Source organism: Suricata suricatta, chromosome 1, assembly GCF_006229205.1.
Source record: "Suricata suricatta isolate VVHF042 chromosome 1, meerkat_22Aug2017_6uvM2_HiC, whole genome shotgun sequence".
NCBI classification, from domain to species: domain Eukaryota; kingdom Metazoa; phylum Chordata; class Mammalia; order Carnivora; family Herpestidae; genus Suricata; species Suricata suricatta.
This window is the reverse complement of record NC_043700.1, coordinates 112464109-112477006: the sequence shown is the minus strand read 5'-3', so window position 1 is coordinate 112477006 and position 12898 is coordinate 112464109. Positions and strand designations below refer to the sequence as shown.

Sequence of the window (12898 nt, the reverse complement as noted above, 5' to 3'; positions counted from 1 at the left end):
ACCCCAGGATAAATCCCCATTGCCACGGTAAGCCCATTAGGAAGTGAGCCAGAAGAGCAGATGTGCACGCTTCCACAAGACAAGGACCCATGGAGAGTCTTATACAAACACCCTTCAGCTTCTTGAGGGCCTGAAATATGCAAATAGAAACACAAAAATAATCATTTAAAGACAGAGAGACATTATGACATTAGACACTTTTTCTTCAGTATTCAGACCATGTTTGAATCATCATGAATTTGCCAGGTAATCAGATTTATTTAACAAACATTTCAGTGTTTGAAGTGTTTGAAGATAGCTTATTTGGTCCTTGTAGAAACATTATGATATCGTTGATACTATTATCCCCATTATATTTAGATGCCCTCATCTAAAAAGATACACATTAAAGTCATTTGCCCAAGATTATGAAATTGGTAACTTGTACAGCTAGGTTTGAAGTCAGACAGGATGTTCTGGAGTCTGTGCATTAATCCCCAAAGTCACTGAACCCTCTCAGTGTTAGCTTTATTTATAACTTGTGGCCAGAACGAGGCCAGAGTGAAAACCTTCATCCCCAAGCACACTCAATCCCTCATTCAAAAATATACATTAGTAAAAGCATTAAAAAGGCATATTTGAGACTCATTCCATGTATCAAGCAGTTTCTTGAGCCATAAACTTAGCCCTAAACACTTGCTGAAGGCTTTGCACACCATAAATGTGCTAACTTCTCTCAAGACTGTTATTTATAAGGATGACCTATATCTCTGTCAGAGAAAAGGGGAGCCTTATTCCCAGTGCTGTCCCCAGAGGTATAATTCCACCTTCTTCCAAGAAAGAATATGAGGTCATCTTCTGGGAATAGTCAGTCCTACATGAAATAAACTCCATTTTCTTCTTTAGGCTGTCATGCAAAGTGCCTAAAGTTCAGTGATTCTAAATAGCTATAATAAGAAAAGAGTATAATTCCTGGTCAGTAATTAGAAATGTATACTTCATACCTTCGAATCAAGCCCAAGGCCAGCACGAACCAGTATGATAGACAGGGCTATGCTTCTTAAAGCAGAAGACCACTTATGCTTGATCTGTACATTATCACTGATGACAGGAATATTTCTGATAAGAAACCCGGCAAGAAGCATGCCTAGAATGGAGAAGTCAAATAACTCTTTAGTTTGTTTTCAAATTCAGAAAATATTTTTGGCACTTTTAATTTTTGAGTTCACCTTTCTTTTATATTCTTTTTTTTTTTTTTGCGTTTTTATTTAAATGGATGAAAGACCTAAATGTGACAGGAAACCATCAAAATCCTAGAGAAGAACACAGATAGCAACCTCTTTGAACTTGGCTGTAGCAACTTCTTCATAGACACATTGCCAGAAGCAAAGGAATCAAAAGCAAAAATGAACTACTGAGACTTCATTAAGATAAAAAGCTTCCGCACAGCAAAGGAAACAATCAACAATCAAGGAAACAAAAAGGCAGCCTAGGGAATGGGCGAAGATATTTGCAAATGACATATCGGATAAAGGGTTAGTATCCAAAATCTATAAAGAACTCATCAAACTCAACACCCAAAAAACAATCCAGTGAAGAAATGAGTAGAAGACATGAATCGAAACCTTCCCATCATGCAGATGGTTAACAGATGCATGAAAAGATGTTCAATCTCACACATCATCAGGGAAATACAAATCAAAACCACGATGAGATACCACCTCACACTATGGAGGCTCCTCAAAAAGTTAAAAATAGAACCACCCCATGATCTATGGGTGTTGCAGTTGCACTGCTAGGTATTTAACCACAAGATACAAAAATACAGATTCAAATACAGATGTTTATAGCAGTGTTATCAATAATGGCAAACTATGGAAAGAGTCGAAGTGTCCACTGACTGATTAATAAAGAGGATGTGGTGTATATATATATATATATATATATATATACACACACACAATGGAATATTAGCCATCAAAAAGAACGGAGTCTTGATATTTGCAACAATGTGGATGAAACTAGAGTGTATTATGCTAAGTGTAATAAGTCAGTCAGAGAAAGAAAAATATTATATGATTTCACTCACATGTAGAATTTAGGAAACAAAATAGATGAACATATGTGAAGGGAAAGAAAGGGAGAGGGAAGCCAACCATAAGATATTCTTTTTTTCTTTGAATTTTATTTCTTTTTTCTGTTTCTTTTTAAAATTCTTTTTAAAATTTAATTAATTACCTTATTTATTTATTTACATCCAAGTTAGTTAGCATATAGTGCCATAATCATTTCAGGAGTAGATTCCAGTGATTTATCCTCTATGTACAATACCTACTGCTCATCCTAACAAGTGTCTTCCTTAATGCCTACCCACACATAACCCATAAGAGACTCTAAACAATAGAGAACAAATTGAGGGTTGATGGAGGGAGGTAAGTGGGGAGATGGGCTAGACGGGTGATGGGCATTACAGAGGGCACTTGTTAAGATGAGCACTGCGTGTTATATGCAAGTGATGAATCACTAAATTCTACTCCTGAAACCAATATTATACTATATGTTAACTAACTAGAATTTAAATAAAACTTTAAATAAACAATTAAAATAATATACTAGAGGAGCTAAGAAAAGGCTTTCATTTACAAATAAAAATCATTAGAATCAGTAATCATTCTTAAAAAATTGAACCTGAAAGGGAGAAACAGGATGCAGTATTTGGATAATAATGTGATCAAATTCTAAATATAAAATGTTTTAATACAATGCCCAGTCACTCTTTTGTGTGCAAACAGCAAATGGCTCCTAAAATTACTTGCTTTGTTGGATTACCTGAATTATCAATAAATATCTACACGGGTTCTATTTCACTTTCAAGCCAGGTAATTTAAGCCGAGTCGGTTGAGTGATTTTGGCTCAGGTCATGATCTCTAGGTTTGTGAGCTCAGAGCCTGGAGACTGCTTCAGATTCTATGTCTCCCTCTCTCTTTGACTCTCCCCTGCTCACGCTGTCTCTCTCCCAAAAATAAACATCTCCCAAAAAATACATAACTTGCTTTGCAAAGGCTTGTGAGTTATGATGAAATGGACATTGCTCTGTCATGCCAGCTTCTGATTCTTCTTTCATTCAGCCATTCACTGTTTACCAAATGCCTTCAGTATTTTAGACATTATAGTAGGTAGCAGAAGTATAATAATGAACAAAAACTTGGTACTACACCTCAACGTTTTCAGCCTCTAGGGGAGTGAGATAAACTGACAACTTTAATTTTATAGAAGCATAAGGAAGTGTTGCATGAGTGAGGTAAGAGGGGTGAGTCAGAGGGATTCAAACGAGGAAGAACTGGGTGGGGAGTCAAGAAGTTTCTGGATGGGTTAGCAGTTTCTTCCAAGGTGTGAAGAGGAAGTATGACACATCCTGGGAAGTGGCAGTAGTTGACAGTGACCAAGGGAGCTGAGTAGTTTGTGTGAGAATCCTGCCCTACTGATACCACATGCCCGTGCAACAGGAAAGAAAGACTTCTCCGTCAGACACTGGGCTTCCGGACTGTGTTCTTCTCTAATAGTACCCTCTTCTCAGCACGTCCTGACAAGCACTCCAGGTTAAATGACTAAACAAATTTACTATTGTCGCAATGTTCTGTATGTAGGCTATGGGAATAGAGACTAATGACAAGCACACCTTTTGTGACTTGCTCCAGATACTGCTAGGCCAGGAAGCATCACTGCCATTTAATCTAGAAGAAGGTCTCTTAAAGTTCTGAATTCTGGAGTTATGGCCTTTCCAGAATTTTTGAAAGTAGAACTAGCCAACAACAGTTGTTTTTTTTAAAGAATAATAAGGATAACACATGCTCATAGTAAATTAAAACATCACCAACAAGTATGAAGGGACAAGTACATGCCCTACTCCAACTGCAAATTTTTGATCTTCATTCACCAAAGATTTTCACTCTTTTCACACTCTTTCTGTGTCTTTCCAGAAAAGTTTGTATACCTATGTAATAAGCATGCTCAGTATGTGTGTGTGCACACCTCATTGTTTAATAGTAGCAGTAGTATCTCATTGTTTGGAAGGAATGTAATTTTTGGACCAATTAATGGACCTTAAAGAATTTTTCAGGTTTCTTATTACAAATAGGGCTGAAATGAGCACAGTTCAACAAAAATAATAATCTAACAAGGACTCAAAAATATGTCAAGAGTTTCTTTTGGAGTTTTGGGAGGGGAGGGCAAGAGGAAACATTTTTGTTCACTAAATGAATGTGACAACAATTTCCCTGGGACAGTTTCCTTTACTGATGGTCTGGATTGATCCAGCCGCCTGATACTGATCTGGCAGATGACCCCTTCACTTACAACATATTAAGCCCTGGTTTTGTAGCGTTTTTGTTTTCTACCATGGTTGATGTTAAGCTAAAACATGATGTCAGTGAATGTGCAGTTGGGAAGAGACAGCCAGTGGCACACTACTATATATTATTTCCACAATTTCAAGAGCATAGATAAGAAGAAAATGCAGTAAAATAATTAGAAGTGATTAGTTTTGAGCATCTATTGGTCTTATTTTTAATGCAAATTATTTAATTGTAAATATATATATAATTTAATTTTTAAAAACTGCTGTGTTGAACAACTGGCTTACCAAACTCAAAATTTAACAATTGGCTTTTGGCTCCAGCACAGCAAATACAGAAATATTTTATATTTATTTCCGAAAGTTTTTCAAACTACTGTTTTTAAAATATGACTTATTCTTGAAATCAGAAAGTGTTTAGCACTTACCTAGAAGAGGAGGCAGTGGAGGTAATGTAGGTAACTTAATGAGTCCCAAAAGTTTACCTCCAAAAATGGCACAGTAGAATAGGATTATAATCCCAAATAGGTTTCCTCCAGGAAGACATTCACTGCCAGTAATTGACCAAACTACAGCCCAGAGAAGAACAACCATGGTAACTGAAATAAACCAAGAAAACTAGTTTCTATCAGTAACTTGTCATATGCAGGTTTAATATAATATACATTTTTAAAATATAAAACATACATACAAATATTTATAAGCAAGTGTAAATTTTAGAGAGCATCAGTAATATGAACAATTGGGTAATAATTATTAATCATCTTAAGAAAAAGGATACTGCCAGTGCCTTTGGATCCACCTATGTGCCCCTTCTAATCCCATCTCCCATCTCCTTTCACACCTTCAGAAGGAACTACTATCTTGATTTTTTTTTTTACCATTCCTCTATTTTCTTTATAATTTTACTGTAAATATTCACTAGTTAATTAAAAGGGAAACACTGGCTATCTTTTCTCTCTTCATAGAAACATGAGAATACCTGAACAATCACATTCTAGTATTTTACTTGTGTCTTGAATGAAACACTATTGTACCTTTCCCAGAGTCAATGCTTGTTTAGCATTACCCATATACTTACCTATTTTCTGTTTTGATCATTATTCAGTATGGCAACTCAAATCTTTAATCTGGGACAATTATTTTGTTGCCTAAAGTATTTCCTTTAATAGAGTCATTTTGGGGTGCCTGGGTGGCTCAGTCAGTTGAGTGCCCGACTTTGGCTCCGGTCATGATCTCACAGTTCGTGAGTTCTAGCCCCGTGTCAGGCTCTGTGCTGACAGCTCAGAGCCTGGAGCCTGCTTTGAACTCTGTGTCTCCCTCTCTCTGTATTCCTCCCCTGCTAACACTCTGTCTCTCTCTCAAGAATAAATAAAGATTAAAAAAATTTTTTTTTAAATAGAGGCATTTTTATTAGAATGTGAAACATGTTTCCTAGTTTGAAAACCTGTGTTATACTAAAGTTTACACTGAAACTCATAGACTCATAGAAAAACAGTTAGGCAGACCACTCAAAACTCAAAACTTGTAACCAAAGTATTGACAAAAACAGTAATGATCCTAATAAAAGTGTTAGTGCAGTTAAATCTCTACTGGCATTTGCATTTCACTGTCTCTTCTTGGCAGACTCAAACCCTGGAATCCCATGTATTATTTCAAGATGTACCACCTTGAAAGCATGTACTTTAAATAGAAAGCAGTTACATCCAAATCTGAGCCAGATTATAGCATTCTCCATCATTGTTTTAACTGAGGAAAAGTGTTGGCAGCTACTTTATCTGTACTATCAGCTTCTACATCTATATGTAGTTTCACTAGATAGTTTAATAGTGTAGGAAGTTTAAAACCCTTTGAAGTCTCTAAACCAGCAACTAACTGTCTGGAAAAAAGGTATTTCCACAGGGAGTTCAGCTTTTTAAAAAGTCTTCATTTGAGTAAGGCCTTATCTTTAATTGTAAGGAACCGTATCTCTGATCTTTTTTGTCTGTTCTTATTTTCCAATGCATTTTGTATTCATATGCTATTGTTTGATGATGCAAAATATTAATGTGGCAGGAAAAATTATGTACAAATGCAAATTTTCATATTACACGGACACAATTCCTCATTTACCATCATATGCGAACTAATTCATAGTACAGAAACAGTGCAGCAGAGGAAGTTCACTTCCCGTGAGGATCTGTTGGCAGTAAATTCTTAGTTTTATTGATCTGGAATTATCTTTATTCTCATTCTTGAAAGATAGTTTTTCAGCGTATACAATTTTACGTTGAGAATTACTGTTTCCTAGTTCCTTTAAAATACTGTCCCTTGGTTTTCTGGTTTTTATTGTTGTTTTTAAGTGTCTTTTAGGAAATTTCTTTCTTTGGCTGTTTTCAAGATCTTTTCTTTTACTTTGGTTTTCTGCAATTTCAGTGTGATCTGCTCAGCACTTATGTTTAATTTCCATATGGCTTCCTTTTAGTTTATTTAGGATTTATATTTGCCATCAATTCTGGAATTTTCTGTCTTTATGTATTCAAATATTTCCTCTTCCATATTCTTCCCTCTTTATTTTTCTCGACTTATGATTAAACCCGTGAACAGTCTTTTTTCCATTTGGCTAAGTCTGGTTTTCATATTATCCATTTTTTTCTGTGTGTACTGCATTGTAATCTCTTCAGACTTGTTGGCTAGATTACCAATTTTCTTTTCACTTAATCTGCTGCCTAATCTACTGAGTTTTAAATTTCAATTATTGTATTATATCTTTCATTTCTAGAAGTTCAATTTGGTGCTGATTGAAATTTATTCATTTTTGTAAATAGATTCTTGTTTTAACCTTATATCTACCTTCTCGTTAACTTCTTTAAAAAATTTTTTTTAATGTTTATTTATTTTTGAGAGAAAGAAAGACAGAGTGTGAGCAAGGAAGGGGCAGAGAGAGAGGGAGATACAGAATCTGAAATAGGCTCCAAGCTATCAGCACAGCACCTGACATGGGGCTCGAACTCATGAGCTGTGAGATTATGACCTGAGCTGAAGTCAGACACTCAACTGACAGAGCCACCCAGGTGTCCCATTTAATTTGTTTATAGTTATTGAAAATATTTTATGTTATTTTCTGATAATGCAAATTTTTGAAATCTAGTTCCTTGTGCATGTTGTGATTTTTTTGTTTTTGTTTGTTTTTATTTTTCTGGCAACAGTGAGCTCTTCCATGAGACTTAATCTTTGGCACCTGGAGTTGAATGTCAGTTTTTCCAGATAGAATCTGAATTTGCTCCTACCATGTGCTTAGAATCTTAACAATCCAGGACTACTTTTAGATATATTTTCAGCTTGAGCTTTTTTCCATGACTTTGGAACACAGATCAGCGTGATGTTACAAATATTTAGTGCAGACTTCCCTCGCCCAGACAGAACTATAGTTTAGACAGGTAGGTTGGCTGTGGGTCCCCTCTGCAGGGCAGGTTTACCTCAGATTCATCCTTACATTGGGTTCCAGCTTTGTATGGGTGAGGGAAACGATTTATTCTCTGACTTTCTCCCAACCTGGGCAGACCCCATACTCTCATGGTTCTTAAGATGAATCTCAAGTTCACTGGTGTTTTGCAGAAGCCTCCAGAGTGAAAGCCAGCTTGAATGCTTACTTATCTCGCTTAGTCATACTGTTTTTACTGTCTGATGACTTCCTGTTTTCTGGACAGATAAAAGGTATATTTAAAAAGACTTACAAAAAAGAAAAGCAAAAACAACAACAACTAAAAAACAAAAACAAAAACAAAAATGGCAGCTCCCCCTCTTGGATAGGCGTGGTTTGATGTGGTAGGTCTTGGAGGCTACTCTCAGAGGCTCTGCCTTGGTGTCTGCAGAGATTAGATAGGCAGGCATCACGCCAAGCTTTGCTGAACTATGAACTGTAGGCCACTCTAATGAGTCCGATCTCCTTTTGCCGCAGTTGAGCCAAGCTGTATTTTCAAGGCCCGCCTGGTTCAAAGTTCCAGTCCATGCACTTTTTATGCTACCACAGATGAGATGTTTTTGTTTTGGTTGCTGGCTTCTTAGGGGGAGGAATCAATTTGTCTTGGCTCAGGCTGGGATTTCGGCTGCCCCTGCCTGGGGCGAGATGCAGCAGGAGGTGATGTGCCTGCTGCAAAGTCGCAGACCCAACCCCTGGCAGGGGTCCCATTAGCGCTGGGGGAGGAATGAGGGCCTAGCTGTTGCCAGAGGCAGCCCGGGAGCTGCTGGAAATGAGCTGGGAGCTCCTACAGCCTGGGCGTGCACCCAGGTCTCCACCGCCACCAACTCTCTGCGGGGATCGTATAGAGGTGGGGGCTATTTTTTCCCCTGTTGGCACCCGGGATTCAGGGTTCGCGGGGGAAACAAAAACGTGTTCAGGAGGAGAACTCTATGCAGATTTATAAAGCAAGTGGGAGCTTTGAAAAGTCCTTTGGGTCTGTTGTTTTCTCAGACTTCACCATTCCCTTAAGAGCTGCTGAGCCCACAGGGCCCTGGGTTTTGTATGAATGGACGCCACGTGGTGGGAACAGGGAATCTCGGGATCTTCTGAGGTGGGCAGAGTCTTCCGGTCCACGTCGTGATCCTAAAGGTTAGTGTGTGCTGGCCGGGTCCCCGCTGCTGTCACCCGTCAGGGCAGGGTCTGCGCTTGGCTCTGCCGGATGTCTTCCCTCACAGTTAATAGAGACTCCAGTGCAGATCTGACTGCTTTTGACAATTCTTATTCTTCGAAATTGCCTCCGTGAGCCTGTCGAACATGCCTACAGCCGCTGTTTTTGTCTTTCCTTACAGCACGTCATGTCAAAATACTCTCGGGACCCAGTCACTAATCAGGCATACAAAAGCCCCGAATAAATAATAATAATAACAGTAAGAGTAATAATGAGAATGCACGTATCCCTTTGTTCTGTGTAACCTAGCCAGAAGCGGACAACCGACCCCAGGAGACTTCACGTTCTAGGCGGCTAGTTACATAATTACGCAGCAGGACCAAAAATCAGGAATTGTGTCCAACTTCAAGTTAAGGGTGTGGTCTAGAATTGAATTTCTAAATGTAATACCTTCATTTACTTTCATAAACCCTGTTTAAAACATGAAAAAAAAAAGACTTACAATATTGTTTTCAGATGTTTTCATTGACATAGTGAGAGGGCTGCTTATTGAGTGTCATTCACCCTATTGCTAGAGGTCAATTAAGCCTCACAGAATTATTATCGATTTTGTAGGCTATGAATGTAAGTAAACGAAAATGAAGTAACTAAAGCGCCTTCTGTATCTGTCAGTTGGGTAGAGAAGCTGAAATGTCTGTGTATTATGAAATGCGTAATGGGAAACCAGGGATTGTAAACTACTAAATTCTATTTTATCACAGCATAAAACCAGTTTTGTACAAAATTCAGAATAGTAGAATTAAGTTTTCCACTTCCAGACCATTTTAAAAAAAAACCTCAAATATTTCTTTCCTTTCTCATATTCAAATTGCAGTTCTAAATACATACTAAATGTATATTTACATGGTTTCTCTAAATCACATTTAATTCAGTTAATAATTTACTCCTCATTTAAGATTTTAGAAAATCATGTTTTCATATGTAAGATTTACTTAAGAAAAATATGTGAATATACTGAAGGGACACAAGGAGGAGTATAGGGAAAAAAGAACGGTTTTGTAAGCCTTGGCAACAGAAGCACAGGAAAACAAGCGAAGAAGTGTTTATATATATTATGCGTTCCCATTTCTCAGGCAGCTTTATGAACAATGATCATAGGATTTTTAAAAAATGACTCTCTCGGGTGCCTGCATGGCTCAGTCGGTTGTGCCATCAACTCTTGATTTCGTCCCAAGTCATGGTCTTAGCATCGTAGGATTAAGCTCTGTGTCTGGCTCTGCACAGAGCACGAAACCTGCTTAAGATTCTCTCTTTTCCTCTGACCCTCCCCCACCCCTTTCTCTTAAAAAAAAAAAATGAGTCTCCAAATCATATCATTCATCCACACCCTTTTCCTAATGCAATCCCTATCTGTTTTTACTATAAATGTTTTAACTAGAAATGTGCCATGATTTGAATGGTGGTTAAGTTTAAAAAAATAATAAAAAGGACAGAAAAGGTATTAAATTATCTGTTGGCTTATCAACTGGTGTATATTTTGGAACCTGGTTTTCTCTACATATTTTAAATAAAGTTTGAGGTTTTTTTTCTCATTCTAGTTTAGAGACTTACCTAATTTTATTAAAAACATATGGAGAGACTAAAGTATAACATATTATACTTGGCTTCAATTGTCCCAGTTGAGAATGGTAAAAATGCTTGTCAGAGCTCACAACTGGAGTATAACAATAATGAAGTGAATCTGATTTTTTAGTAAACACAATTTTTAGATCAAATGTATTATATTCTTCAACACATTTACTTTGGGAAGCCATATATTTACTCCAGTGGTGCTGTCATCACTTTTGAAATTTCCTCAACATCACTTTTGAAATTTCCTCAACATCACTTTTGAAATTTCAACATCACTTCTGAAATTGTCTTTAAGCTCTCATTTATAGGGGCTCCTGGGTGGCTCTGTCAGTTAAGTGTTCGATTTTCTGTTTTGGCTCAGGTCATGATCTCATGGTTTTGTGAGCTCAAGCCCTGCCCTGGGCTCTGCACTGGCAGTGTAGTGCCTGCTTGGGGTTTTCTCACTCTTTCTCTCTCTACCCCTCCCCCACCTCTCTGTCTCTGTCTCTCTGCCCCTCCCCCACCTCTCTGTCTCTCTGAAAATCAATAAATAAGCTTTAAAAATTAAAAAATTAGCATTTATAGACAATTTTAAAACCTACTTTTTCCTACTACATTTCCTCCAATGTACAAAATATATACACCTTCACACACACACAATTTCCTTAAAAAAATTTTTTTTAACATTTATTCATTTCTGAGAGACAGAGAGAGACAGAGCATGAGCAGGTAAGGGGCAGAGAGACAGGGAGACACTGACTCTGAAGCAGGCTCCAGGCTCTGAGCTGTCAGCACAGAGCCCAATGCAGGGCTCGAACTCCTGGACCGCAAGATCATGACCTGAGCCAAAGTTGGACACTTAATCGACTGAGCCACCCAGGCGCCCCCACAATTTCCTTTTTGAACAACAAAAAAACAGGATTACTGAATCTGAACATCCATCTTCTATTCTTCAAATTGGTATCATAATGATGTTCGGTTATCGCCAAAAACCAAATCCATTCCTCAAAGACAATATTTGAAATAGTGCTGAGATAAACTCCCAAAGAAATATCCCTCAGGAGTGCCTGGATGGCTCAGTTGGTTAAGCATTGAATTTCAGTTCAGGTCATGATCTCATGGTTTGTGAGTTTGAGCCCCATATTGGTCTCTCTACTGTCAGCACAGAGCCTGCTTCAGATCTCTATCTTCCTCTCTCTGCCCCTCCACTGCCCATGAGCTCTTCCTCTCTCAAAAGTAAATAAAATATTGAAAAAAAGAAAAACCTCCCAATTATTTTAGGTAATGGTAGTTGTACTGGAGTAAGTTGAATTGGAAACCAAGATTCTTACATACAAAATGATGGATTCATTTGGAAGCATAAATTAAGCTGTGTGTTCAAACATTAGTTGCATTACTTAATAATGATTAAAACCAACATTTATGTAGTGCCTTTCTGTTTATAAGTGATTTCTCATTTATCTCATTGGAGCCCTAATGTAGTCCTGTGAAATTACTCAGAGACAGGAAAGGAAAATGTCCTTGATCTCTGCTCTTTTCCTCTTCCTGCTAGCTGCAATCATAGTAGCAACAGCACTCTGAGAAGCCTCGTGCTGAAGACGGTGGAGCCCGGTCAGCATGAGCCCCATAATGACTTGTGGGCAGAGCCATCTAGCACAGTGACTTGTTCACCCACTAGATTTTATGTATGGAGAAGTAAACTTCTTTTTGTCCTTTAAAGCTTATTATTTTGGAATCTCTCATTAAAACAATTCACCTTTTACCCTCTCTTTCTGAATTAATTTTTACCACTTAACATACCATTTGTTACTCCTTTAGCCAGCAAGCCATGTGGAGGGCAAGCAAATGCTTGTCTTATTCTTTGCAAGTTATTTGATTCAGTTGGTATTTCTTGTAGCTTTTTTTCACTGCTATTCAGCAAGTTACTTCCTTCTGTTGGTTCTTTTGAATCCGATCCTTTGGAGTTCATAACTGTTTCCTCCTGTGTTTAAAGGAGTTTAAGAATCCTTAGAACTGTTATATTTACTGTACATTTTTATAGTTACTGAGCCATCAAGTCCAAATCAAATTTCCATTGCTAGATTCAAGGCTAATACTTTATAGTGGAAATGTACAGCTATATTAATAACTAATCAGTGAATTCTTGGAACAAGAACTATATTAGAAGTATTTACCATTGAGTCACTATTTGTAGCATTATAAATGTTTGGGGCACACATATTATTTCATTTTGTTTTACAATGCTGGGCTTAAAAATTAGCCTTCTTAAGATATTATTCAAGGGAATAGTTGGTAAATATATCAAAGTGGTTCAGAAAAAAATAACTGTGGTAAAAATGAATTC

General features: G+C 37.5%; 1 protein-coding gene across 4 annotated transcripts in view; it reads right to left on the bottom strand.

The window, feature by feature from the left end:
* Positions 1-12898, bottom strand: part of SLC9B2 (solute carrier family 9 member B2) — a 46899-nt gene that overhangs the window by 22511 nt on the left and 11490 nt on the right. For 3 of the 4 annotated variants that reach the window (XM_029942539.1, XM_029942550.1, XM_029942542.1), the window contains exons 3-6: positions 12355-12535; positions 4762-4932; positions 984-1126; positions 3-130 (exon numbers count right to left, since the gene is read on the bottom strand). In XM_029942539.1, the coding sequence (XP_029798399.1) occupies positions 3-130; positions 984-1126; positions 4762-4932; positions 12355-12535 (623 nt within the window). The remainder of the gene's footprint in view (positions 1-2; positions 131-983; positions 1127-4761; positions 4933-12354; positions 12536-12898) is intronic. The other variant, XM_029942555.1, reaches the window with a different exon arrangement.